Genomic DNA, 25,194 nt, shown 5'->3' with positions numbered 1-25,194 from the left:
CAGTTAAAGTCATTGCCCTTCGTTGAGGTACCTGAGGTAGCATGAACACGGTGATGTCAAATCTGATTAAGTAATGTTTTCACTTATTATACTGCTATTACTCCAACATCTTTTCAGTGCACTTCTATCCGAGGGTGCAGTTGATTAATTAGCCAAATACAATCTCACTTCACTGACCTTCTACACAGTAAACTACTGGTATTTAAGAAAACAATGATAAAGAATGAAAAAAAAAACACCTCTTAAAAAATAAAGCACAATCTGCAGCTGAATTAAACCATTCATTTGAATACAGGCGCTTTAAATGCTACAGTGAGTCATTCGCATGGGCTGCCTCAAGTGGGCGCTGTTTACCGCGCCCCACGTCATGAATAAACACAAGCAGATCGTGACGACAGTCCTCGCCTGCCCTCCGATTGGTGGAATCGGCCGTGCCAAAGGTCAGTGTTTCTTGGCGCCATTTCCTTGAAGCTGAGGCCGGAGTGTGTTTAGGCGCTTTTTATTTTAAACAGTGCACAATTATAAATGTGAACAAAGATATATACCAAAAAAACGGCAACGGGCGTCTTTTTAAATGATAACATCAACATTAGCGAAGGTGTTCGTCATTTCAAAACACGCGGAGTGTCGCCAATTTAGTTTGAGATATTTTTTTATTGATTTTTGTTACAGTAACCGGTTTGCTGTTAGCTTAGCGTGAAATAACCCTGCGATAGCTTCATGTAAGTTATCATTTTAAATATCGATATATACTTTTACGGTATGGTCGATTATTTAGTGATTAAAACACAGACATGTTGCTGCGTGCGCGGGTAGGATAAAGACACCACGGGGAAGGAATGGCGGTGTTTTTATAACTGGACGCGATCTACGAAAGAGGTAAACACGTTTTATTATTATTATTATTATTATTATTATTATTAACATTTAAGTGATTTTCAGAAAAAAAAATCTTGAAAAAACTAGATTATGACGCTTGTTAGACCGAGCAGATCGCATGCAAGATTAACTGGTGTGTGCGCTTTGTTTGGAAATACTATCCCTAGAACAAGATAAATGCGACCTAAATAGTAAGAATATATATATATATATATATATATATATATATATATATATATATATATATATATATATATATCTCATAACGTACGTTGCCCATTTATGGTCGTGTGCTGTTGGGGGCTAACGCTGCACATATATCTTTAGTTCAAAGGTTTATAACAATAGCAAACTAGTATAGCCGCAGGTAGAGTAACGCAGACGTATAGTTTAGGAGGTGAATTGTTGTTCCTGGCTGCATGTGTGACAGCAGACAGTCTCTTCATTCTGTGTTACTGTTTACTTTCCTTTTCATGACTCTTGTTGTCACTGCTATGTGCACGTTGCCGGAGTGAAAGCTGTTTTGCATTTCTTGGCGCTGTATATAGTACGTGGGGGTTTTCTATCTAATGTACTGTACACCACGTACTGGCATTTCTGTACAAATGATGGCTTTTCTGTACTGTATTTTAATTGTATTTTCACTATTTAACTTATTTTTGGGGTTTACAGTTTGCTGGTAGCAGTTATGCATCATTCTTTAGTGGACTGAATCGAATTATTACAAATAGTCAAGTGCGCAGTTTCACAACCATTTATTTATGCATGCATCCCATTATTACTTGGTGGTAGAATTATTTTTCCTTACTGTAATATGTTGTTACAGGTGTGCAACTACAAGCAGATATGGTTGGGGTAGTGGCAATGGCATCTGTGGTTGAAGACTTTGAGACACAAGTAAGTGTATTCATTTCTGTTTGAGAAAATATGAATAAAAGGCTTTCATAAGATGCACTGTCAAGAAACGTCAGGATATTCTGTGAAGGCTGATACACAGCCCAGTGCCATAATTCCCTCACCTAAATGTAACACAGGACACTCTCTCTAATTTAGTGAAGCATCATGCAGCCTTTTGGTTACACAGCAGTGTTTTTTTTATTTATTTCCCACCAGGTTTTGCATGAATAGGCTTGCTTGTTTACACTCTGCAGTATTATCTCCAGATCAGCTGGTTGTGTTCCACTGCCAGTGCCCCTCCCCTCCCAGCAGGGGAGAAGCCGCTGAGGAGTCAGGATGCATTTCAGAGGGTTACACAGAACAGGAAAAGGCAGTTTGACCCAGCAAACCTGCTTACTCTTTCTGGGTCAAACTGCTCCAGGGTTGGGGTCAATTGCTGTTTTTCAATTCCAAGTCCTTCAAAGCTTCACGTCCAATTTTGTTTGTCATACCCCACAGTGATGGACTTGATTTCAGGGCTAGACTATACTGTGACAAATTTGATAAGCGTAAACAATTTGGTTAGTCCGGTTTAAAACCAGTCGCACAAGTTTACTTTTGACTGTTTTAACAATTTGTGCTGCTGAATTTCAGAACTGATTTACAGTAAGACATGCATCTCAAAATCTGCTACAATAAAAACTTGCTTTTACCTGATTTGTTTCACAGCCGTGCAAGAAGCAAAGGGAAGATGTTGAAACTCCTGCTAAAACAATCGCCAGCTACTTCCTACCTGTGCCTAAAGCAGTTGAGAAACCTTTCTCTCCCCCGAGATCGAATAACATCATGTCCTATTTCAAAAAGACACCCCCAGCAACTTGCAAAAGCACTACACTGGACAAAGCTAAGGAAACGGCAGACCAGACTCCTGAAACCCCGGGAAAGACTAAGACTCACCGCCTCAGCAGAGAGAAGAAGCTGGGTAAAGGGGTGAATTTGAGCAAGCAGTTGAACAGTATCCAGAAGAAAAGCTGCGAGGAAGCGGTGGTGATCGCTGACTCCAGCAATGACTCCTGCAGTGTTGTGGAGAGCGGTCGCGAGGAGCTAGTCACTGGAATACTGGGCAGCGACACGGCAGCACTGCTCGCTCAGATCAGCGCAGACAGCTACGTGATGGAAGACACCCAGGAAGAGACAACGTCCGGCCAAACCTTGAGAACAGACCTCAAAGAAAAGGTGCTTAAAATGCCCCCCAAGAAGAGAAAATACACCAAAAGGAAGCAGAAGGTGAAACCTCAAAGCGAGGATAAACCCCCACAGGTTTCGCTAGAAAAGCCGCTGAAAGAAGATGAAGAAGGGAAAGATGAACCTGCTGTCAAAACAAAGTCCAGAGCAAAGCAGACGGCCCGAATCCAGGTGTCTCGGGAGTCCGACAGCGCTCCGTGCGAGACGAGCCTGGAAGGGAATCAGGACGGCGCTTTCAGTTTAAACGACAGCACGGTTACCATCTCCTTCGAGGAGTTCCTGGAGAGTCAGAAGGAGGGCGGTGCCTCTACGTCCCCGGCAGGCTTGGAGGCTGAACGCAGGGAGGCGGTGGAGCAGAGTCCACCTCTGCAGCTTTCACCCAGGACCGTCACCACCCAAGCACAGGTTCATCGCGTCTTTCGGCCCCCCGCCTCGGCTGGCCCGGCTAAGAAACCTCAGAAGAAAATCGCCTCCATCTTTTGTAAGAACAGGAAAGACGACGAGGTCCAGTTCGTTGAAATCGGGCAGGTTCCCTGTGATGAAAACGTGGAGCAGGCAGCCCCCAAAAGAAAGTCGAATGTGGTGATGGAGGAAGAGGAGCTGGAACTGGCGGTAATCGAGACTGCTGCCAGCAGCCCTCTCAAGCCCAAGTGCACCCTGGAGGAGAAGAAGCAGTTCATGGACGCGTTCAAGAAGCCCACTCTGGACGGGTCCAAGAGCAGACTGAAAAAGGGCCCCAGCAAGCAGAAGGAGGCAACAGAGAAAGCTGTGAACCGACAAGAGGAAGGAGAAAAGAGCGACAGGACAGAAAAAGACGAGGAGAAGGAGTCTGACGCCGTCACTGAAAAGGGCAAGGATGGGAAGCTGGCCACGGCAGAGAGGAGAGGCAGAAAGCTGACGAAAAGAGGCAGGAAATGCGCAGCGAAAGCAGAGGAAGATGCTTCCAACACAGTGACCGCAGAGGAGGTATCAGGGGCTGGCAAGAATCTGAATCCGGAGGAGGCTGTTGAACAGAGATCTACTGCTGTCACCCCCGTGCCAGCTGAGAAGACTAACAGGAAGCTCACAAGAGGAGGCGCCAAGCAGACGTCCGCTGGCTCAACACCCTCTACAAACATGCGTCGCGGAGAGCTGGCTGCTCGTCCCAGTAAGCTGTCGCAGGACAGCCCGGTACAGGTATTGACCCCGAGAATGAGCAGGCGGAAAGGTGGTGTCTACAGGTCTGAGATGATTACAGCCCCCGACGATACCCAGAGCCCCATCAGGTAGAGATGCATTTATTATATAATCTGTTCCTCTTGGCACGTTCCCTTTTTAAGTATGTTCTGCAAATTTGAGTGTTGGTCCGCCTGTGTTATCAGTTGCTGATTGGGCAATTACCATTACAGTATAGCTAGGCTGTCAGTTACTCTTACCAGATTTGTATTTTTACCAGGGTGCTCAGTAAGTTCTCTATGTATGTATGTATGTATGTATGTATGTATGTATGTATGTATGTATGTATGTATGTATGTATGTATATATGCATTGACTGGTTTCCTATAAAATGTGTGAACTGTTGAGTTGCAAGCATTTCCTAAGAACTGTATAAACCCTCATCTACATGTGTAAAGTCCTTTTTTATATATATTTACAATCTGTAGGATGAGGTTTAGTCGTGTGTTCCCACGCAGCCCTCGAGGATCTAGAAAGGCTGCTGGTGTTGAAGAAGATTCAGAAATGACTCCAAGGAGCAGCAAGGTAATGGTTGCGGAGGTTTGCAAACGAAACGGTCCACGTCTGGTTCTTGCCAGAGATACGTTTTGCAGACGAGTATGTAATTTCCAGCGCATCCATCACTGAGCATGGTCTGGTAGTAAATGTAATTTCTGTTTTGTTTACCTTTTCTGGCAGAAAAAGAATACGTTAAAAGCCAAGAAACTGGTTCAGAAAGCCAAGGCTCTGAAGCAGAAGTCGTCCAAGGGTTCTGTGGAAAGCGCTGAGTCTTTAAGACGATCATCTCGGCAACAAGATCTTCCAACGAGAAAGAGCTATTATGAGGATGAGGTGCAGCTCTTTACTGTGTCTTGAATATGCCCACTTCTGGTCCTGAGGGTTGGGGGCATTCCCCTCCAGGTTTTAATCAGCACAATTACATTCAGTTTAGGGCCTGGGTGGAGATTTTAATGTGTTCAGTTTAACAATCGGAACATGGTTGAACTGGAACAGTCGACTTTGCCAACCCCTGATATATATATTTATGGTTGTTCTCCTAAAACTGCAAGTTAAAAGACTTCAGACAGGATCGTATCTCCGTGACTGGCATTATGAGTTAGCTGAAGTTGTTAATATTCGGGAGCAGGAATACAGCATGTATTTTGCAAACTGACAATCTGAAAAAATGGTACGGTATGTTTGTTGAATTTGTCAGGTTTTTTTAGAGCACGGCAAGACAATGATGTCAAAATAAGATAAAAAAAATAAAAAAAAACGTAAAAAGCTCGCTGTTGCTTTGTGCCTCAGGACTCTGTGGTCATGGTTGAAGATTCGATAGAGGATTGCAGTCCAGCCTCTGACGTGCTGTCGGCACGGAGGACTCAAAAGAAGCTCCGCAGTTTGAACGATGTCTTGGGAAAGAATGTAGCGCCGAAGAACTCTGCTGGTACTGTAAAGCTTCAGTGCCATTGTAAACTGTCTAGTGTACGATTCAGTACCGTACACTGTGGTTCAACTGATTTCTACACAATCGATCTGCAATTTGCAATTTTTTTTTATAGCACATTTAACTTTCTATTCTATTTCTTTTTCAGATTCCAAAGCTGCTCTTTGTAAGAAGGCACCTAAAACTGGAGTCATCTCCATCTTTGATGACAGCAGGTAAAAACTAAAGACCTGGTTTCTTGCTGATAACTTGCAGAAAGGCTGTGGTAACAGAACTGAACGTGGTATATATTAGAGATTTGCATTTATGTATACAAAAGGGCCAAACGCCCTGTTTTTATTACATGTAAATGATCATTTGTTTCTGACTCCTGCGTGCTTTTGTCTTCCAGTCGCGATGACTCTGAGAACTCTCAGGGTGATGAGCAGTTCCGAGCCAAGAGGGACTTCTTAAAGAGTGGTTTGCCCGACACCCTGAAGAGACAGATTGCTAAAACTGCAGCCAGTCGGGAGGTCTACTCGATTGCGTGTGCGTCGTTCCAGGCCGTCACGCATGTATTGCAGAGATCTCCGGGTGGGTTGAGCTTTTGTCAAGTTCTGTAGCAACACAATCGTGACCCACCCCCCCTTTGTTTCATTAAGGATGAAGATTGCAGTTTAGTGGTCTGCATTAAATATGTTTATGTATCTGTTTTGTACGTGTGCTGAAAATGTTTAACTGTATTATTCTTTTATTTCATTTAGAGTGTGCCCTGTGGACACTGACGTGGCCTGCGTCCCCTCTGCTGAAGCAGCTGAGAGAAGATAGTGACGAACTGACAATAACAAAGGCTGCAAAGTGTGTCGTTTCATTAGTGGAATTCACAGATTTGAAATCCAGGTCTACGTTTGTCAAACCCACAATTGAGGTAAGCTGTTTTCTTTGGACAAGCAAATCCCTTTTTTGGTTCTATTTCTGCAGGCTCTGCTTCTATTTCAAACACGTCGTTAATTAAAAGGTAGCTGCCTGATCACCAATCACATGTTTTGTAGTTCAAACCCGGTCTGACCACAATAGGATTGTGTGACCTACACCAAAGGTACCAGGATGCAGCAGTTTTTCTATAACGTTTGAAATAATTGCATGCTGTGAATACATGAACCAAACGATTCCCAGCAAATTAAGAAAGGAAGGGTGGCAGTAATGCTAATAAAGCTAATGGATAACAGAATGGATTCTGAGTAGCACTCCTTCAAGCTGAAGTGCATCAAAGGGGACTGTGCTCTGTTCTTGACAGTGTGTTTAAGCTTGCTGTTGTATTTGTTCATCTCTTGTGTTTCAGCTGTCTGGCTGGAGAGTGGATTTCTCTGAAGAAGTGAGAAAGTGTTTGTTGGAGGAAATCAGGTCATCTAACCCACCTTTCCCAGTGCGAAGGTTTTACAATTGGTTCATGAAGAAACGCACTGAACACCTTTTACTGCCCATTGCTGCAGCCCCAGGTCAGCACTTGCATGCTTTAACTACAGAGACATGACAGAAATAGCGAGCCTGTCTGTGTCTGTGTCTGCGCATACCTTTTATTCATTGTTGCATACAGAAGGTAAAACAACATTCATTTACGCTTTCGTTTTAAAGATCCTGAAGAAGCGTCCTGTTTACCCGTGGACCAGCTGCAGACTGGCGGAAAGAGAAAGCGCTGTGAGGACGGTGGAGAAGAGGACAAGGCTCCCAAGCGAAAGAGGGCGGGCCGCGGGGAGAGTGCTGTGATTCTGATCGGTGATTCTCCTGAAAACGCCCAGGATAGACCAGCGAGGAGAGGCCGAGGCGCCGCTGCGGAGGAGGCTTGCAGAGAAGCCCCAGTGAAGGGGAGGCTGAGCCGCAGGTCGAGGCGCAAGCAGCAGCAGCAGGATGATGTCATCATGCTGGAGGACAACAAGCAGCCTGCAGGCGATGCAGTCAAACAAGGTGCCTGTAAAACTTAACTTGTCAACCTGAAACCAATCCTGAATAGGTCTACTCAAGCAATGCTATCCTAAAACAAGGGAAACAGTGCTTCTGTTTGCAATGGCTTGTGCTTTGTAAAATTTGTGTTCGTTTGTGGTTTATATTTTTGTTTTTTTACAAACTTGCATCTTCTTATCAGATTCAGTAAAGGAGGATGTATTGTGGACCGAGAAATACCAACCCCAGCACTCCAGTGAAGTGATTGGCAACTCGGGTGCTGTAAAGAAGTTACACAGGTAATAAGAGGTTACACAGGTAATGTGATTACATGCGCCACTCCACGCTCTTGCAGATTCAGGGTTTTATGGTTGTCTTTCGTGACGATGATTTCTAATGCGGATTTGCTGTATCTTTGCATGTTAAACCTAGGCTGGGACCAAATCAAAACTGACAACCCACTAACCCACACTTAACAAAACTGTATTTAATAGCGTTTTTTTTTTTTGTAAGTATCTTATTTCTTCTACTCATGAAAACAAAACGCTATTGTAGAGTTTTGTTAAGTACGGGTTAGCGGGTTCTCCGTTTTGATTTGGTCCCAGCCCTAGGCCTGAAACATCATAGCTGATTTATTCTTTCTGTATTTTTTTAAAAACAGTTGGTTGAAAGAGTGGAAACTAAGAGCGGACCGTGAGGAAAAGAAAAAACAGAAGGAGAAGAAACAAGAAAAAGAAAAGAGTGGTAAAGGAATTTGAATTCTTTTGAATGTATTTTTCACCTCGGGGGTGGGGGGGAGAAGGCGGCAGCGGTCTACACAGTAAGTATTTCTTTCTTTCTTTCTTTCTTTCTTTCTTTCTTTCTTTCTTGTCCCCTGAGGCCACGCTTGAATTTTTTTTCCTGTTGGTGTTGCAGAAGCCTGGGACGATGATGATTTCAAAGATGACCAGTCGGAGGATGAGCTCGAGGATCTTCTGTGTAACACCGTGCTCATCACAGGGCCCCCTGGAGTGGGGAAGACGGCAGCCGTCTATGCTTGTGCGCAGGAGCTGGGTTTTAAGGTTTGTGCCGTACAATGTCTCCAGCTTGCTGACGGCATAGAATACAGCTGGTGCTGATTGTGTACTGCATGTGCCATGATTGGGCTTCCTGGACCTTGGGGATGAAACCCAGCTTGTATGTTGTAACGCCCAATACTTTGTGTTTTGTTGTTAAATAAACAGTCTAACTCTTAATGTGAGCAAACTGTCTGATGCACAGAAACTTCAGATGGCTGTATCGCATCAATCTCAGGGTCTGCTACTGGAAAATATGAGATGATGCTGTTAATAATACAAATTTAAAAAAATTACAATTCATTTAACTACAAAAACAACAAGCACATGCAACTAAAGCGTCTTTCTAGAATTTTTTGTCCTGTAAAGCGAGCGCTGAAGATTAATTCTCTCTCTCCCTTTCTGTCTCGAGGTGTTTGAGGTGAATGCATCCTCGCAGCGCAGTGGGAGGCAGATTCTGTCCCAGCTGAAGGAAGCCACCCAGTCCCACCAGGTTGACATACAAGGAGTGAACATGCACAAGCCCAGCTACTTCAGCAGCAGCACTGTCAGCAAGTCTCTATTCAACACCATCACCAACTCTCCAAGTACGTTGTTTCAAAGCAAAGTACTGTATTAGGATTTGCCTAAACAGGGTACTTGATATGATATTAATTTAATTTTTTTTTATACAAAGTGTATTTACATATTGCATTGAGACCTGCATGTTTCCATAGTGAATCGTTGTACCCTTAAGTCCAGCTGTCCTGTAAATTGTCTTTTTCATGCCCTGGTCCAGTTCTATTTTACATTATGTATTGATAGACAGCAAAGTTCTTAATTTAAAATGTATTGTAATTAAAAGAATGGGACTACAATGTTTAATTCAAAGCATATGGTTTTTTTTTTTTTTTCAGGAAAAGTGAATTCCCCGCGGAAGGTGGTCTCCTCCCCCAGGAAGCTCCCCCAGTCCCCCCGAGGAGCAGGGCCCAAGAAAGGGAAGCTGGCCCCCACAGCCCTCGCTGACTTCTTCAATGTCAAGGCAAGAGCCAAAGACAAGGAGAAGGGAAAACCGGGAAAGGAAGAGAAGCACGTGGATGAAGGTAATAAAGAAACAACAATGCTGGCTGTTTACAATCTGCCAGGTAGAAATGGCTGATTGCGAAGAACACATGCAAACCAGGAAGACCTGTCTTTGAGGTAACCTGCCCTTAATAACCCCCAGGGCGGATCAACTCAATTTTTCAAAAGAAAATGAGTCGCCTTTTTATTTAATTTACATCACATGTATAACAGTTATGAAGAATGATTGCTTTATTTCCTGTTTTGTGTAGTTTAATGTTTTAAAGGACCTTGGTCAATTTATTTATATATATATATATGTTGTGGATTGCATCTGTGCTAAAGCATTTGAAAAGTTTTCTTCTTGCAACAGTTTTAATACATAACTGATTTAAATTGAAATTGGGTCCAAATGTCAGAGCTTCATTTCCAGAGGCATGCCACTCCTTCTTCTCTTTCTGAGCTCCCTTTTAAAAACTTATTTTTTTATTTTCAGAAAAGTTGCAGAAGCCCTCCAAAGGGAAGAAAGGGGGCACTCAAGGAAAAGAGGCGCTGGCGACCAAGCCTGCTTCTGAGTACAAGGGAGTGCTGACAGAGGAGCCCAGCAAGAAGACTGCAACGTCTCTCATCCTGTTCGAAGAGGTAAGGGCATGTCTTGATGTGTGCGCCCTGTATACAATGTGCAGGTGGCTGGCCGATTTCATCAACAGACGCGGATTCCAGATCTGTTCCCTTTAGCTGCGTGACATCCCGAAGTGGTGATGCTCTTTGTGACGAAAGTTACTTGCATCTTGTTCATCTGTTTCCATCAAGGTCGATGTTATTTTTGAGGATGATTCTGGATTTTTGGCTGCTATCAAGACGTTCATGGCAACAACCAAGAGGCCTGTAATCTTAACCACTAGCGGTAAGTGTTGTGTTTTTTTCTTTTAAGCATTCTATGCGGCAATAAATTCAATTTTCAATCCTGTTTTAAAATTCTGTAGATATTGAATAGGTGCATGAATATTTATTTTTCTCTTTGCTTAGATCCAACATTTAACTTGATGTTTGATGGCTGCTTCGAAGAAATACATTTTAAAACTCCTTCTGTGGTAAGTTTTAAAGAGATGTCATGGTGAACAACAATGCCGGAGTTACTGTGCTAATCCGTAGAAAACGTACAACGATTTAGTAAATCGACTCTTTTTCCTCATCAGGTTAATGTTGCAAGCTATCTGCAACTCCTTTGCTTGACTGAGAACTTGAGAACCGATGTGAAGGATTTTTCCTCTCTCCTCGCCTTAAATAACTGTGACATCCGGCAAAGCCTGCTCCACCTGCAGTTCTGGACCCGGACTGGAGGGGGCAGTCTTGTGGATCGGCCGCTCTCTGTTCCAGGTGCTTCTCTTAGTCCATCTTCTGTATGTACAACACTGAAGTGGCCAGGGATGTGAAACACTTGTCTGCTGGACTTAGAAGCTCCTCATTTTGTGTTGAATCTTTTATGGGGTCTTTTTTAAAGCAGTAAAAAAAAATGTATTTTTCAACCTATTCCTAACAGAATAGTGTACTTTGTAATCAGTGCAAAGGCTGATGATGATGCACACAGTATATAACCATGCCTAAAGTTTTCTAAATGATACAGTATTTATTTGTATTTGGACCTTATAGAAAAATATTTGTGATCACTGGACATCCTAAAAGATTAACTGAATGTTTGCAGTTACTGATTATTTTTTTTTTTTTTTTTTCAGCTGTAACGGAGTCTCATGTTGAGAAGCATGGTCCTGTGGTGAGAACTGGTGCTAAACAGAGTTCAGAGAGCAAACCTGTGTGTCTGCAGCCTAGGGAGGCTGTTCTGCGTGATGTGCCAAAATGTGACGTGGGCTGTTCTGAAAATCTGCTGGGTTTACAGAATATAGAGTATTCACAGGATCTGCTCTCTGTGCTTCAGGTAAGACCACCTCAGTAAAGTGAATCTCTTAATTTAGATTCCATTCCACACCTAACCTGAAGTTAAAGGAACTGAGTCGCTTAAATAGTATTCTAGTAAACTACTTTTTAAAAAGCACTTCCTTTTATATGTCAGTTCATAAAGCAGCATTGGAGGCACACTTAACACCTTTTGTATCCAACATGGATGGCAAATGTTTCAGAAGATATTGCTTAGAAATACTAATTGGTGAATGTTTGTTTATTTTCTCTGCTTCAGTAGTGGTATTCAAACTGTTTTCAAATGTTGTCTTTCCAGCATAAGATCTCCACTGCAGGGGACTGGAGTAAACTTCTCCAGCTGCTTGCAGAGTGCCGGGGGACGAGGCTGGATTTCACGTACAGCAATCTGGAGCTGCTCCTGCCGTTGCCAGTGAAGTTCCTGCCTGAATCCAGTGAAAAGCCTCCGGCTGAGGAGGCTGATCCCGAACCCGAACCCTTGGCACTTTCCCAGAAGGCTGATGTTCCTCTGGAGGGTGTCGTCTCTGCAGAGCCCAGCCCTTTGAAAGTCTCCTCGAGGATGAAGAGGAAACGAAGGCTGGAGCTGCTGCTGGACGACCGGGATCCGTTTCAGTCTGATTCAGACTCTGAGGACAGCTTCCAATCACTACCTCCAACAGCCCCTACCTTGCACGCCAAGGAAAACCCCATTCATTCAGACGCTGCTTCTAAGCCAGCTTTTGTAAAGCCCGTAAAGAAACCCCAAACTCCAGCGGAACACACCTGCTCCCAGCTTGTATCCCAGTGCCTCGATTCCTTATCCGAGTTCCTGGACCACATGTCGTTCTTGGATTCTTCCCTTCTCAAGGAAGCTGTGGAAAAGGAGGGGCCTTGCAAATGGGATCAGTCTCGCTGGTCCGCTGCAGAAATTAAGAACGGACTGTCAGACGAGAGGCGGTCAGAGCGTTGCGACTGGAGGAGTTCTCGGAGCTCTGCGGAGATCAAAGTGGCAGTGGAGTGGCTGAGTTTTCAGAAGTGTCGGACAGTTATTTCGGAGGCGATGGACAGCACGCTGAGCCGGTGTAAAGAACTGGGGAAGGATCCCACGGAGGAGCTGACCCTTCCAGTCTCCGCACACAGAAACGGAGTGAGCTTCATTCAGAGTGCGCCCTGTAAACCAAGGTACTGGAAGTTTATCGTGTCTCTCTTTTAAAATGCTTCAGTGTGTTGAGCAACCTTATCCATGTCTTACAAGGAAAGGGTTTTCATGAGAAGCTGATTATGACGTGTGTGTGTGTGCTTTTTTGAAATGGAAAACCTTTCATGCTAATCCTGTATTTATTTCTGTTGTTTTTTAGCAGCGTGGTGCACAAGAGATCTGAAATAATGAAGACTGTGTTCTCCAACAAGTCCTTTATCAGTCAGGGTAACAGACAGGCTGCCGTGGTGGACTACCTGCCTACGCTCAGGGGCATTTGCAGAGCCGAAAAGTTGAAAGAAGAATGCAGAGTAAAGCGAAGGTAGGAATTCACTTGTATGAGGTATACGGGCAATGCATTACCAAAAGTAAATATAAAAGATGAGCCCTCCTGACATTGGTGTTGACTTCTCTGCTCTCGCAACACAAACTAAAACACATTCATAATAGCCATGTATGTGATGTCCCCTAAACATATGCAGACCTGCAGTTGTTTTGAAGTGCTGTGCATGGTACAATAAATGTCCTGTTTTTGGTTTCCAGATTTCTGCACTACTTTAAGGGAATGAACCTTGATCTCCCCAAACAAACTGTAGATGCTCTGGCAGCTGACTTTCCTTAAATCCCGAGGAAATCCCGAGGAAATCCCGAAGAAACCCACAGAACTGTGCCTGGAGCGGGCTTTGGTTGCTCCAGACATCAGAGCTGCAATCACAATCTGTTTCGTCGTTTGTGAAAAGTAATATTTGTAACGTGATACTTTTTTGGAGAATGTACAGTTTATATATATTCTGTAAGTCATGAATGTTTTTTTTTATTTTTATTGGAGCATTATAAAGGTTTTGTTACCAATGCAAGTTGCCTTTTCTGTAGAGTTGTTTTATTGTGTACTGTTGGGGATTGCGCATGGCATTTTATGAACATGTGTGTGACCTTATTTTACTTGCACAAATAAAATTTACATTTGCTATCTGGCAGCAACCAGCATTTTAAAAAAATCTATTAATCCTGTAATTATGCATTTGTTTTATTATATTTTTATATTGAAGAATGTAGCATTTCTATCATTTTAATGTAAAATAAATAAAAAATAGAAATCTGTTTACAAGTTTCTTGTCTTACAATATGTGCATAGCAACTGACATCTGTAATATACATATTTTATTTACCAAACAGTGGTTAATTACTTGTACCTACATCCACACAGTCTGCCCCTAACCCTTCCAGCTATAAAATACAACAAAATGATAGGCCTGTTGTGGGGTTAGACTTTGGATATACTGAATTCAAATACTGTTCAACAAAAACTGCCCTCTCAGATTTGTGTTTTATTACTGCTGTATGTTCTAGGCCACACAGCTCTTCTAAAACATTCTTATAAAGTTACAAAAACCTTGAGCAAGGGTTGACCAGAGGATCACAGAAGAGCAGCTTGTGAAGCAACCTCCAATACAGTGTAGCTGTAACAGTATGTTCTAATCATTCAGCAGGATAAAGGTAGGTATCTCATTTTTCAGGAAGCCCCGATCAGTCTCCCGTGAGTAGCCTGCAGCAGCGAATCGGGTTGAGGAGATCGATGCCCTCAGAAGCGATGCCACTCATCCGGCAGCGGAGAAAGCGGTGCTGGAGCTCCCGGTGGCACACCAAGGGGCTGCGGAACAAACCATGCCGTCCTGCAAAACCTACCCCCCAAAAAATAGAGTGCATGAAGATAGACAACAAAAGACTTAGCTAGTTTTCAACTGGTCATGCTGTCTCATCAATGTGCGATGTATAAACATGATGTGAAAGGGGCTTCATATCAGATTATCACTGTCGCCCTCTTAGCACACCGACCTTGACATGCATGTGAAATTATAAGGGTACACACGTGCAGCAAACTGTCGCGCTGAATTTCAACACTCATTGTAGTGTAGCGTTGTGGGCTATATTGCTGAACGCATCGCTCCGTTACACTAGTAATTACATTTTAATTCAAGACTTCATTGTGCCTGTAAATGCATATGTCAATACTGTTCAGTTTCTAACACCAGCATTATACATGTACGTAACTTGGTGCAAGGCAGCAATTCATCGAATGCTATACTGTCAGTATACGCACAAATCACATTCAACTGCCGTGGAAGTACAGCGTGTCGGCTTATGTGAACGTGTTTAGTATTTGCAGTACATGCACACACTGCTCGTCCTAGTTAAACGTGATTTAGGGTGATGCAAACACTATAACTTGAATTGGTGTTTACCTTTGTCCAGAAATGCTTTTTTATAACTCGTCTTCTACAGCACAAGTCCAGAGGTCGGGTAAGGCAATACATTTCTTTTGTTCCGGGACGTTTTGTTCCGCTCTACCAGCGTGTAAACTGTGTATAATAATACATTACATATAGCATGAGAATGTTTAATGGCAAAGCTTCGGACCTGATGTTTTAACGTTTATAGTGTATATGCCTGACACTGTCATTTGTATCCATGTCTACAGTATGCCCTTAAACTAACTGATATATCGCAGGCCAGCGACGTGAAACTGTAAACCTTAACTTTTTTTCAATCCAATACGGCTGTGCGGTCTAATATGATTCACAAACTTCTTGTTACTGTAATCGGTCACATATGTTTGTTTGTTTTTATTTTTGGTTTCATTTACAAATACAGTAGCGATACAGGTGAAAAACAAAACCACATCATAACTACAGATTACCGGCAACTTTGTATCTTTAAAGAGGTAGGTCTTGATTCAAGAACGCTCATTTTCACTTCTATGTGTGTTTGCGTTGAGTTTTCTAGTTTGTGCCGCGGGAAAACAGACAGACAGACGGGCTAAGCTACAATAAACACAGCGAAACGCCCAGAGCAACGAAAGTACAAGTGTCCAGTACAAACAGACTGCAGAGAGCCCAGACAGAAAGACAGCTAGCACTGTAGTCTACAGCAAACTGGCGGACCACAGCACTGCGGTTACTTCTTCCTTGTAAAACACGCTTATGTTATCAACCAACGCACATCTTTTTTTTTAAAATAATGTAGTGCCGTACACTTTAACACAACAGGATAACAATGCCTAAGGTTTGTTATATTATTATTATTATTATTATTATTATTATTATTATTATTATTATTATTATTATTTTTATTATTACGATCTCGGATGATGATCAGGTGAATTTCCTCTTTTTTTCACTGCAGAGTTCTCTGTGATTGTTCTCTGGTTCTATGAGGAATAGGATCCTGTAAAGAGATCTGCCTGCTTAGAAACACAAAAAACGTTTGGCTACAGCGCTATTGCAGTAGAAACCATCGCTATGGCCGATCGGGAACATAACAAGAGGGTTCTGTTGGAGCTTTTGAAACGTCCGGGCAATGCCAACTGTGCCGACTGTGGAGACCCGGGTAGGCAATCTCACTTGTATTATTATTTCTAAATAATAATCCACTTCATACTTGTTCCATACCAGTGTAAAAACGTTGTATGAGCGATTTTGCTGTTAACAATTTTCTCTCTCTCTTTCGTGTACTTTGCTTTGGGTTAGTTAGCTGAGGTGAAGCAGCAGCACACAGCAATATCCACTAGTCCTGAGGGCGTCAGGTGATTTTTAATGGTTAGGTATTGGGTTAGGGTTAGGTTTTAGGGCTGGGGTTGTGTCAGGGTGGCTTGATTTCGTAGAGTTGCCGAGCTCTGGAAGGTAAAAGGTAAAATGCCCTCGAATCATCTGATGCCCTCAGGACACTTTCTAGCGGATATGCCGCTACGCTGCTGACTGGAACTCGTCTTTTTTTATTGTATATGTATTGTGCTTCCTGGTACTGTAGCTACATATGCTTAGTTATTGATATTTTTTTTATATTGTATAAGGAAACTAATAAGGTCCATAGGCAGGAGAGGAAATCCCAATATACACACATTCTAGAATAGTCTTGTGCCAAAACATAAAAACAGAACTAAATAAAAAGGGAACCAACCCCCTCCCCCCCCCCCCCCCCCCGCCCCCCCCCCCCCCCCCCCAGATTCAGTAGTGTACCTTTCTTTTCAAACGAAAACGGCTGATGCTGTCAGATATTGGTAGGACTCCAGTACTGAAATGGTCACTGAACTTCAGTACATTGACGTCGTGAAACTGTGATTTTGGGAAGTTAAAACTCTGGAGCAAAGAGTGGTCTGTCTATTTCTATAGATAGATCACTCTGCAAGAGTGAAACCATTTTGCCCATGCATTACTGGGACAAATAAATCTGTGTCAGCATGTTTACTGGACATCACATTTCACGATGAATGTGCAAATGAATTACTGTGTGTCAGTCCCTGTATTCAAGCATGGTTCCTCATTCAGGCAATGCCTTTATCCAGTCTGTGCAATTAATTAATAAAATAAACACAGCACTGCTTTACGAGCTGGGTTGTAACCCTCCTCTAGCACGCCAATCCAGATTAGCTTGTTTCATTCATTTTACCAATGGCCTGTCTATGTGTGTGTTCTTCCTAGACCCAGACTGGGCCTCATATAAGCTCGGAGTGTTCATTTGCCTGAACTGTTCTGGAATCCACCGCAACCTCACAGAGATCAGCCGAGTGAAATCGATCCGACTCGACTTTTGGGATGATGACTTGGTTGAGGTAGGCTCCTGTTTCCATGGGGATTACTAAACCCCCCCCACCCCCCACCCCCCCGAAAGAGAACGCTACACTCTAAATGAAATGCCTCTGCTGCTTCCTGGTACTGCACCTAATCCTTTCATGTATTCTATTTCCAAATCACTGTAGTGCACTATTGCAATCGGACCATGCCACCAGCCCGCTTATCTAGTTGTGTAAGAGATTTGCATATCTATAACAAGTTCAAAGATCATAAGATTATGGGCACGATCAAAGACACAGCAGTCTTAAATGTTGATAAAGTTAAGAGAAGGTAAGAAATGGATTGGAAAATCATTGAGTAGGTCTCCTTCAAAGGGCAGCTGTATTAAGGTCTGCCACTGTTTAGATGATCTGACCGATTCTTGTATCTCTCTAGTTTATGAAAGCTAATGGCAATGCTGTGGCCAAGGAGAGATATGAGAAGAACGTCCCAGCTTTCTTCTACAGACCTCAAGCCACTGACTGCGCGTAAGTACAACTCTCTTTGCAAGCCATCCAATACAGTGACCCTGAAATCCTGAAATCGAATCTGCCAGTGAGTCGAGTCGCTGTGTCCTTATGGGTGCACCTGAGGAGAAGCATCCACAACTATTAAACACACAATGGTGCTAAATGTGGGGATACTAATAGAGACCTAACAGATACAATGCAAACGATTCAGTCTTTTTCATTGTCAAAGCTGGGAGCAAACACCAGCTGTTCAGAGCCAGCACCAGCTGTGTTTGTCTTCTGGGAGGAACGAAACAGCTAAAATAAAAAGCAATGGAAATCTCTAAAGACTGACATTGGCAGATGTGGAATATTAGAATCCCTGATTCACATGTTATCATGCTGAAAATCAGTTTAATCTTTATTGGTTGATTCAGAGTTTGCAGTTTTGAATGCAATTGTTTAGACAACTGACAATGCTTTATCATGCGTTCACTGTTAGGCTTTTCCCCTGGTGTAACCCAGTAACCTGCAGTTACTGAACGAGAGCCCAGGAAACAAAGAGGAAGGGAAAAACACAAGAACTGGAGCCACAGTCTTATGCAACCTGATCGCATCAAACAGCCACGTACGGGACAGACAGAACAGAAGCAGGATGCGTTAGTATAGTTTAGTTTGAAATATCTGACCGCTGCACTTCTCCCACTGAAGGTGTCTAAATGCATAGTTCTGATGATTCCAGTCACGGTTTCAGCTACAATTGTAATTTTAATGTACGGTTTCTTTCTCTCTCCTACTCAGAGTTTTAAGGGAACAGTGGATAAGAGCCAAATATGAACGGCAGGAGTTCAGTGGCAACAACGAGGATCCCCGGGACATGACCTGCTCTGGTAAACCTCTGATTCCACGTGGTTAGGTTCTGACTGACTCTTCCCACTTCACATGCAGAGATCTAGCAAAATAATCCCAGTAAATCCTTCCAATACGCATTACCAGCATTCAATACAGTCGCTCTGGCGTTTTTCTATAACCCTTCGGTCACTGTGTCTATAATTCTATCATGTTAACTTTCCTATCTAGATCTATTTTATAATGCATATATTTTTTTCAAGGTTTTGGGAGGGCAGCTTCTTGGACTCCAAACTGTTTTTAAAATGAATAAAACATTCCGGTCCTGTTTTATTTGTTTATTTATTTATTTATTTATAGGTTGCCATGAGGGGTTTCTTTGGAAAAGGGGAAAAGACAACAGACAGTTTGTGAAAAGAAAATTTATTCTTTCAGGGATGGATTTTACACTGATGTACTACACCAAACAAGTGGCAGGTTTATTTTTTGGTTTTGATTTTTGTTTTTTTAAATCCTGGAAAATAGTCTCATAAAAACTAGCTGTTTGAACCCTTTCATGCATGATTTACTCAATATTGAAAATAGCTGAAAAAACATTTGAAATAGTTTTAAAACACATAATAAATATATTTTTCCTTGACATTTTTTTTCCAATATTTTCCATAGCACACTATTTCCTAGCCTCATATTTCCTAGCTTCCTTGCCTTTTAAATTATATGTATGCTGGCTCTAGATAAGCGCACAGGGGGGGGGGGGGCGCTGATAGAAGGGGCTGGGGTTAATGTGCAAAGTCATTTTCCCAAGCACTTTAATTTGCATTACCTTATCAGGGTTCACCATGCTATGTACCAGGTTTTACAGAGATGCAGCCTTGCTATGCTTTTCCTATTGTATACAAGTGTGTACAAAGGTGATCCGTTCTGAATTATGATTTCATTTTCACAGTCCAAAGGTCCCAAGGCTGTGATATCCATCAAGGATTTGAACGTCACATTCCAGCCAGAGAAAATCAAGCACCCCCACGGGCTGCAGATCACCTACCTGAAAGAGGATCACACGAGGAGCATCTTTGTGTATCATGAAGGAACGCAGGTGAGGAACAGGAAAGGCACAAAGACACACGAACTGTAGGTGTGGAGAATTCTTATTAGCCCAGTATACCACACGGTGCTACGAAAAAGTGTCTAAGTTAAATCAGAACCCATTTTTCATTGCTATATGATTTCTGATTTATTTTTGTCCTGATTGGTTTTTTATTTTCTCTTGCAGGAAATCGTGAGCTGGTTCAATGCAATCAGAGCAGCACGCTTCTCATATCTGAAAACAGCTTTCCCCACTGCTAGTGACTCGGAGGTAAGCGCACTGTGTGGGGAGAGTTCTGGCTGTACAGTATCTTCACCTGCATTTACAATGTAGTGCATGACACCAGCTGTATAGTCTGGCATTCAACTGGTGGGTAGGAAAGCATATGTTACTTATGAATATTTTCAATATAATTAAGCTAAAGGAAAACCTACCTACCTACCTACATACTGTAGGTATCTTTCCCATAACCAGAAAGCTGTGTTTGCACTCGTACAGAAACAGTGCAGCATGCCGGGGGTCAGCAGGTAAAGTCGGAGTCCTGTACTGTGTGGTTCCTCTCTCCTTTCAGTCTGCACACTTCAAATACAATGCTGGCCAGTTGCAATAGGTAAATATAGCTGCACTGTGGTGAGAATTTCCTGTGCCGAAGCTGCTTTTAAAGGTGATTTCTGCTGGGGTTTCTGGGATTATTATGGTAAACCAAAGCGAGAATATACAAAGTGAAACATTTTCCTATCTTCTCCAGCTTGTCCCGTTGATAACAAGGAATTATTTAAAAGAAGGGTACATGGAAAAGACTGGTCCAATGGTATGTATATAAAATATTGAAAAGAACCGTGATTTAAAAAAGGTGTGGTACAAGTTATTGTGTGTGGTAAAGAAATGCATCCTGTGTTATATAGAGAGATATGAAATGCATCCTGTATTGTATAGAGATATGAAATGCATCCTGTATTATATATAGAGAGACATGAAGAAGAGAGACGACCAGGGTTGAGGTCAATTCCTTTTATTCCATTCCAATTCCTTTTTAGAATCATCAATTCACAATTCCAATTCCCATTCCCTTTTAATCCATTCCAGTTCCCTTTACGACATGGGCTTTATTGAGCAAACATTTATACAGCTTGTCAAACACATGCAATTCCATGTGTTGTTGACAAGTTGTGTATATGTTTGACAAATTATAATATATAGTAGTTGAAATAATAAAAAAAAGGAATTGACCCCAACCCTAGTCTGAGACGACCATTGTTAATTAGACCTATCATACTTGACTTTATGGGACACCATGTACTGTATATTTGCCTATGGACTGCTGATGACTTTGTGTTTCGCAGCAAAGGGAACCCTTCAAGAAACGATGGTTCATTCTGGATTCCCAGGACAGGAAGCTGCTCTACTTCAAGGACCCCTTGGTAAGAGTCTGTGCATCTGCAATACTGTGCATGCAACCCCCTTTCTGATTCAATACTGTGCATGCAGCCCCCTTTCTGATTCAATACTGTGCATGCAACCCCCTTTCTGATTCAATACTGTGCATGCAACCCCCTTTCTGATTGTGTTAGTGTGAAAAACATTGCAATGGCTTTTTGACATCTGCGCTGGTTGCATAATCGCTGTACTCAAAAAAAGAACATAAGAAGGTCTACAGTCGTGCATAAGAAAGTCTACAGTCATGCATAAGAAAGTCTACAGTCGTGCATAAGAAAGTCTACAGTCGTGCATAAGAAAGTCTACAGCTGTGCATAAGAAAGTCTACAGTCGTGCATAAGAAAGTCTACAGTCGTGCATAAGAAAGTCTACAGTCGTGCATAAGAAAGTCTACAGTCGTGCATAAGAAAGTCTACAGTTGTTCATAAGAAAGTCTACAGTTGTGCATAAGAAAGTCTACAGTCGTGCATAAGAAAGTCTACAGTCGTTCATAAGAAAGTCTACAGTCGTGCATAAGAAAGTCTATAGTCGTGCATAAGAAAGTCTACAGTCGTGCATAAGAAAGTCTACAGTTGTTCATAAGAAAGTCTACAGTCGTGCATAAGAAAGTCTACAGTCGTGCATAAGAAAGTCTACAGTCGTGCATAAGAAAGTCTACAGTTGTTCATAAGAAAGTCTACAGTTGTGCATAAGAAAGTCTACAGTCGTGCATAAGAAAGTCTACAGTCGTGCATAAGAAAGTCTACAGTCGTTCATAAGAAAGTCTACAGTCGTGCATAAGAAAGTCTACAGTCGTGCATAAGAAAGTCTAAAGTCGTGCATAAGAAAGTCTACAGGCGTTCATAAGAAAGTCTACAGTTGTGCATAAGAAAGTCTACAGTCGTGCATAAGAAAGTCTACAGTCGTGCATAAGAAAGTCTACAGTCGTGCATAAGAAAGTCTACAGTCGTGCATAAGAAAGTCTAAAGTCGTGCATAAGAAAGTCTACAGGCGTTCATAATAAAGTCTACAGTCGTGCATAAGAAAGTCTAAAGTCGTGCATAAGAAAGTCTACAGTCGTGCATAAGAAAGTCTACAGTCGTGCATAAGAAAGTCTAAAGTCGTGCATAAGAAAGTCTACATGCGTTCATAATAAAGTCTACAGGCGTTCATAATAAAGTCTACAGTCGTTCATTCTTTGCTTTTCTTGAAGCCAGTGGTTGCACATGAAACTGTTCTGCTGTATACAGGGCATCCTTGTACGGTGCTGCTCATGGCTGTGGTGTTTCTCAGGAAGCGGTAGAGAAAGGCTCCGTTTTCATCGGGAACAAGGAGCACGGATACAAAGTGACGAACGTCCTGCCCAAAGGAGTCCGGGGAAGCCGCTGGAAATGTGGCATCACCGTTGAAACCCCAGAGAGGCAGTTCATCTTCACCTGTGAGAACGAGAGGGAGCAGCGCGAGTGGATGGAGGCTCTGAACCAAGTCATCTCCAAGCCCATGTCCCCACAGGACTATACGAGTGAGTGGAACGAGGGCTCGGGCACTGCCAACTCATTCTGCATTCTAAAATCAATCTGCTTTTCACTTATTCATTAGCATTTCCTTATTGTTTAGCTCAAATCCTGAAGTTATTCCTTCACTGGCATTTGTGTTCAGTATTTAAAAAAAAATATATATATATATATATATATATATATATATATATATATATATATATATATATAATTTCATTCATGAATTCTTTTTGTCGGAATTAAGTTATATAAATCAGAAAGCACCTTTGTTGAGTATACATGAGAAGAGGACTGGACATTTTATTTCTACACGACCTCAGCCTGGGACCTAGGAGCTCTGTGAGGTTCCAGCGTGATTCCCGACCGCACATGTATAACATCAGGATTAAAAGCCTGGCTGTGTGTTTGTTTCTTATGTATAACAGCAGGCTCGTTTGTTTTGCAGTGGAAGCCAACGTCCGACGAAGGCGATGACATAGGAGGTGCAGCAGCTGATATTTCTGAAGAGCTGGACCTGGAGCTCTGCTGCCCCGGGGGACCTTAAACCAGGGGATCCCCACTAACCCGAACCCTAACCCTTAACACACCAGGGGATCCCCACTAACCCGAGCCCTAACCTTAACACACCAGGGGATCCCCACTAAACCAAACCCTAACCCTTAACACACCAGGGGATCCCCACTAACCCGAGCCCTAACCTTAACACACCAGGGGATCCCCACTAACCCGAACCCTAACCCTTAACACACCAGGGGATCCCCACTAACCCGAGCCCTAACCTTAACACACCAGGGGATCCCCACTAACCCGAGCCCTAACCTTAACACACCAGGGGATCCCCACTAACCCGAGCCCGAACCCTTAACACACCAGGGGATCCCCACTAACCCGAGCCCTAACCTTAACACACCAGGGGATCCCCACTAAACCAAACCCTAACCTTAACACACCAGGGGATCCCCACTAACCCGAGCCCTAACCCTTAACACACCAGGGGATCCCCACTAACCCGAGCCCTAACCTTAACACACCAGGGGATCCCCACTAACCCGAGCCCTAACCTTAACACACCAGGGGATCCCCACTAAACCAAACCCTAACCCTTAACACACCAGGGGATCCCCACTAACCCGAGCCCTAACCTTAACACACCAGGGGATCCCCACTAAACCAAACCCTAACCCTTAACACACCAGGGGATCCCCACTAACCCGAGCCCTAACCCTTAACACACCAGGGGATCCCCACTAAACCAAACCCTAACCCTTAACACACCAGGGGATCCCCACTAACCCGAGCCCTAACCTTAACACACCAGGGGATCCCCACTAAACCAAACCCTAACCCTTAACACACCAGGGGATCCCCACTAACCCGAGCCCTAACCCTTAACACACCAGGGGATCCCCACTAAACCAACTAACCTTAACACACCAGGGGATCCCCACTAACCCGAGCCCTAACCTTTAACACACCAGGGGCCAGTCAGAGGAACTCTGAACCAGCAGAGCTGCCAACAGGGGCACTGCCAGAGGCCCTCTCTGTGGTTACCATCTCGCATGTTGGTGAGCTGAAAATCAACCAATCGATCTTGTGCTGAAACAGGATTTCAACCCTAACCTACTTGTAAAAAAAAAAAAAGACCTGTCCATAACTTTCACCCTTGCAGTCGCCACTGTTTCCGTTTCATTCTGCAGCTTTGTGTTAGCAGAAGAGGCTGTAAGCCTACGTGAATAACACTTGGAGGACTTGAAATGAGATTTATATTTATTTCATAAAATAATAAATGAATAAAGGGTTGATATAAATGCCTAAGGTCGGTTTGCACTGTGTTCTGTCTTTGAAGTCCATTATTTATTAGCTGTGAAGAACAACAAAAACCAGAACAATTTGGAATTAAATCGCGCCCCTTCGCGCCATGCTGCTGTAAAAACACATGTTGCTCTGCAGCTGTGCTCTCTGTTAGTGTGGGCACAAATTATACCTCCAATCTAGTGCCATGGTGCCAAATGTGCACCCCTGGCCATGCAGCGCCTGAAACCAGGTCTCCACAAAGTGGCTTCATGTTCCCTCAGCTTTAGGCTTCAATTTCAAAAAAACTAGGACTATATAAGGCTAAAGGCATGGCTTCAATAAGAAGGGAGGTCAGGGAGCTAAAGGGATCATTTACAGATCTGACCACGACATCCTGTAGACACAGCTATTGTATGGGTGCATCAAAACGTTCTGTCAGTCCAAATACAGCTGTCCATTCCTATTTCAATTTATAATTTCAAATATTTTACACAATAGTTAGCCTAACTGAAAACTACAGGTATAATATCGATGTGAATTAAAGCATTTTGTACTGCAAACTTGCATAAGACCAGACTGACACATGTAGAATAAATTGAACATGTAAAAAACATACAAAAATGTAATTCACATGAGCAAAGCTAAAGATTCTTAATCATTGAGTAGTACATAACAAGAATCTTTAGAAAATAGGGTTGCTCGTGTG

At 42.8% G+C, this 25,194-nt stretch overlaps 2 protein-coding genes across 8 annotated transcripts; both read left to right on the top strand.

Moving 5' to 3' along the window:
• Positions 1-16: 16 nt before the first annotated feature.
• Positions 17-13,870, top strand: LOC117423236 (ATPase family AAA domain-containing protein 5-like). Of its 4 annotated transcripts, none has more exons than XM_058989734.1 (24): positions 17-440; positions 1,706-1,776; positions 2,485-4,265; positions 4,644-4,740; positions 4,894-5,046; positions 5,503-5,641; positions 5,790-5,856; positions 6,033-6,214; positions 6,385-6,548; positions 6,963-7,119; positions 7,256-7,585; positions 7,764-7,860; positions 8,223-8,305; positions 8,477-8,622; positions 9,029-9,203; positions 9,513-9,698; positions 10,154-10,299; positions 10,471-10,564; positions 10,687-10,751; positions 10,857-11,037; positions 11,394-11,593; positions 11,891-12,753; positions 12,933-13,091; positions 13,313-13,870. In XM_058989734.1, the coding sequence occupies exons 1-24, from the start codon at positions 326-328 to the stop codon at positions 13,389-13,391; spliced, it is 5,730 nt and encodes a 1,909-aa protein (XP_058845717.1). In that variant the 5' UTR covers positions 17-325; the 3' UTR covers positions 13,392-13,870. The 4 variants fall into 4 exon arrangements, with proteins under 4 accessions (XP_058845717.1, XP_058845715.1, XP_058845716.1 ...); XM_058989732.1 differs by having other exon boundaries at positions 18-440; positions 12,930-13,091; XM_058989733.1 differs by having other exon boundaries at positions 19-440; positions 8,480-8,622; positions 12,930-13,091.
• Positions 13,871-14,971: 1,101 nt separating this feature from the next.
• Positions 14,972-25,103, top strand: LOC117423238 (arf-GAP with dual PH domain-containing protein 2-like). 4 transcript variants are annotated; one of them, XM_034038746.3, is made up of 12 exons: positions 14,972-15,070; positions 15,953-16,156; positions 17,248-17,378; positions 17,776-17,867; positions 18,630-18,718; positions 19,038-19,150; positions 19,624-19,770; positions 19,948-20,031; positions 20,510-20,572; positions 21,105-21,182; positions 22,471-22,699; positions 23,140-25,102. In XM_034038746.3, the coding sequence occupies exons 2-12, from the start codon at positions 16,069-16,071 to the stop codon at positions 23,166-23,168; spliced, it is 1,143 nt and encodes a 380-aa protein (XP_033894637.1). In that variant the 5' UTR covers positions 14,972-15,070; positions 15,953-16,068; the 3' UTR covers positions 23,169-25,102. The 4 variants fall into 4 exon arrangements, 3 of the variants coding, with proteins under 3 accessions (XP_033894637.1, XP_033894638.1, XP_033894636.1); XM_034038747.3 differs by lacking the exon at positions 14,972-15,070 and adding an exon at positions 15,305-15,491; XR_004547758.3 differs by lacking the exon at positions 14,972-15,070 and adding an exon at positions 15,540-15,832 and having other exon boundaries at positions 22,428-22,699; positions 23,140-25,103.
• The last annotated feature ends 91 nt before the right edge of the window (positions 25,104-25,194 follow it).

The sequence above is a fragment of the Acipenser ruthenus genome, chromosome 17, assembly GCF_902713425.1.
Source record: "Acipenser ruthenus chromosome 17, fAciRut3.2 maternal haplotype, whole genome shotgun sequence".
Lineage (NCBI taxonomy): Eukaryota > Metazoa > Chordata > Actinopteri > Acipenseriformes > Acipenseridae > Acipenser > Acipenser ruthenus.
Note: the sequence above shows the minus strand (reverse complement) of the source record. Positions and strands in the feature narration are given on the sequence as shown.

Bases quoted from the DNA above. Each gene is read 5' to 3' on its own strand.
- LOC117423236 (XM_058989732.1), top strand. From the start codon at position 326: ATGGGCTGCCTCAAGTGGGCGCTGTTTACCGCGCCCCACGTCATGAAT. The intron at 4,266-4,643 runs GTAGAGATGCAT...TACAATCTGTAG, and splicing joins GATACCCAGAGCCCCATCAG to GATGAGGTTTAGTCGTGTGT. The intron at 8,306-8,476 runs GTAAAGGAATTT...TTGGTGTTGCAG, and splicing joins ACAAGAAAAAGAAAAGAGTG to AAGCCTGGGACGATGATGAT.
- LOC117423238 (XM_034038746.3), top strand. From the start codon at position 16,069: ATGGCCGATCGGGAACATAACAAGAGGGTTCTGTTGGAGCTTTTGAAA. The intron at 19,771-19,947 runs GTGAGGAACAGG...TTTCTCTTGCAG, and splicing joins TGTATCATGAAGGAACGCAG to GAAATCGTGAGCTGGTTCAA. The intron at 21,183-22,470 runs GTAAGAGTCTGT...GGTGTTTCTCAG, and splicing joins TCTACTTCAAGGACCCCTTG to GAAGCGGTAGAGAAAGGCTC.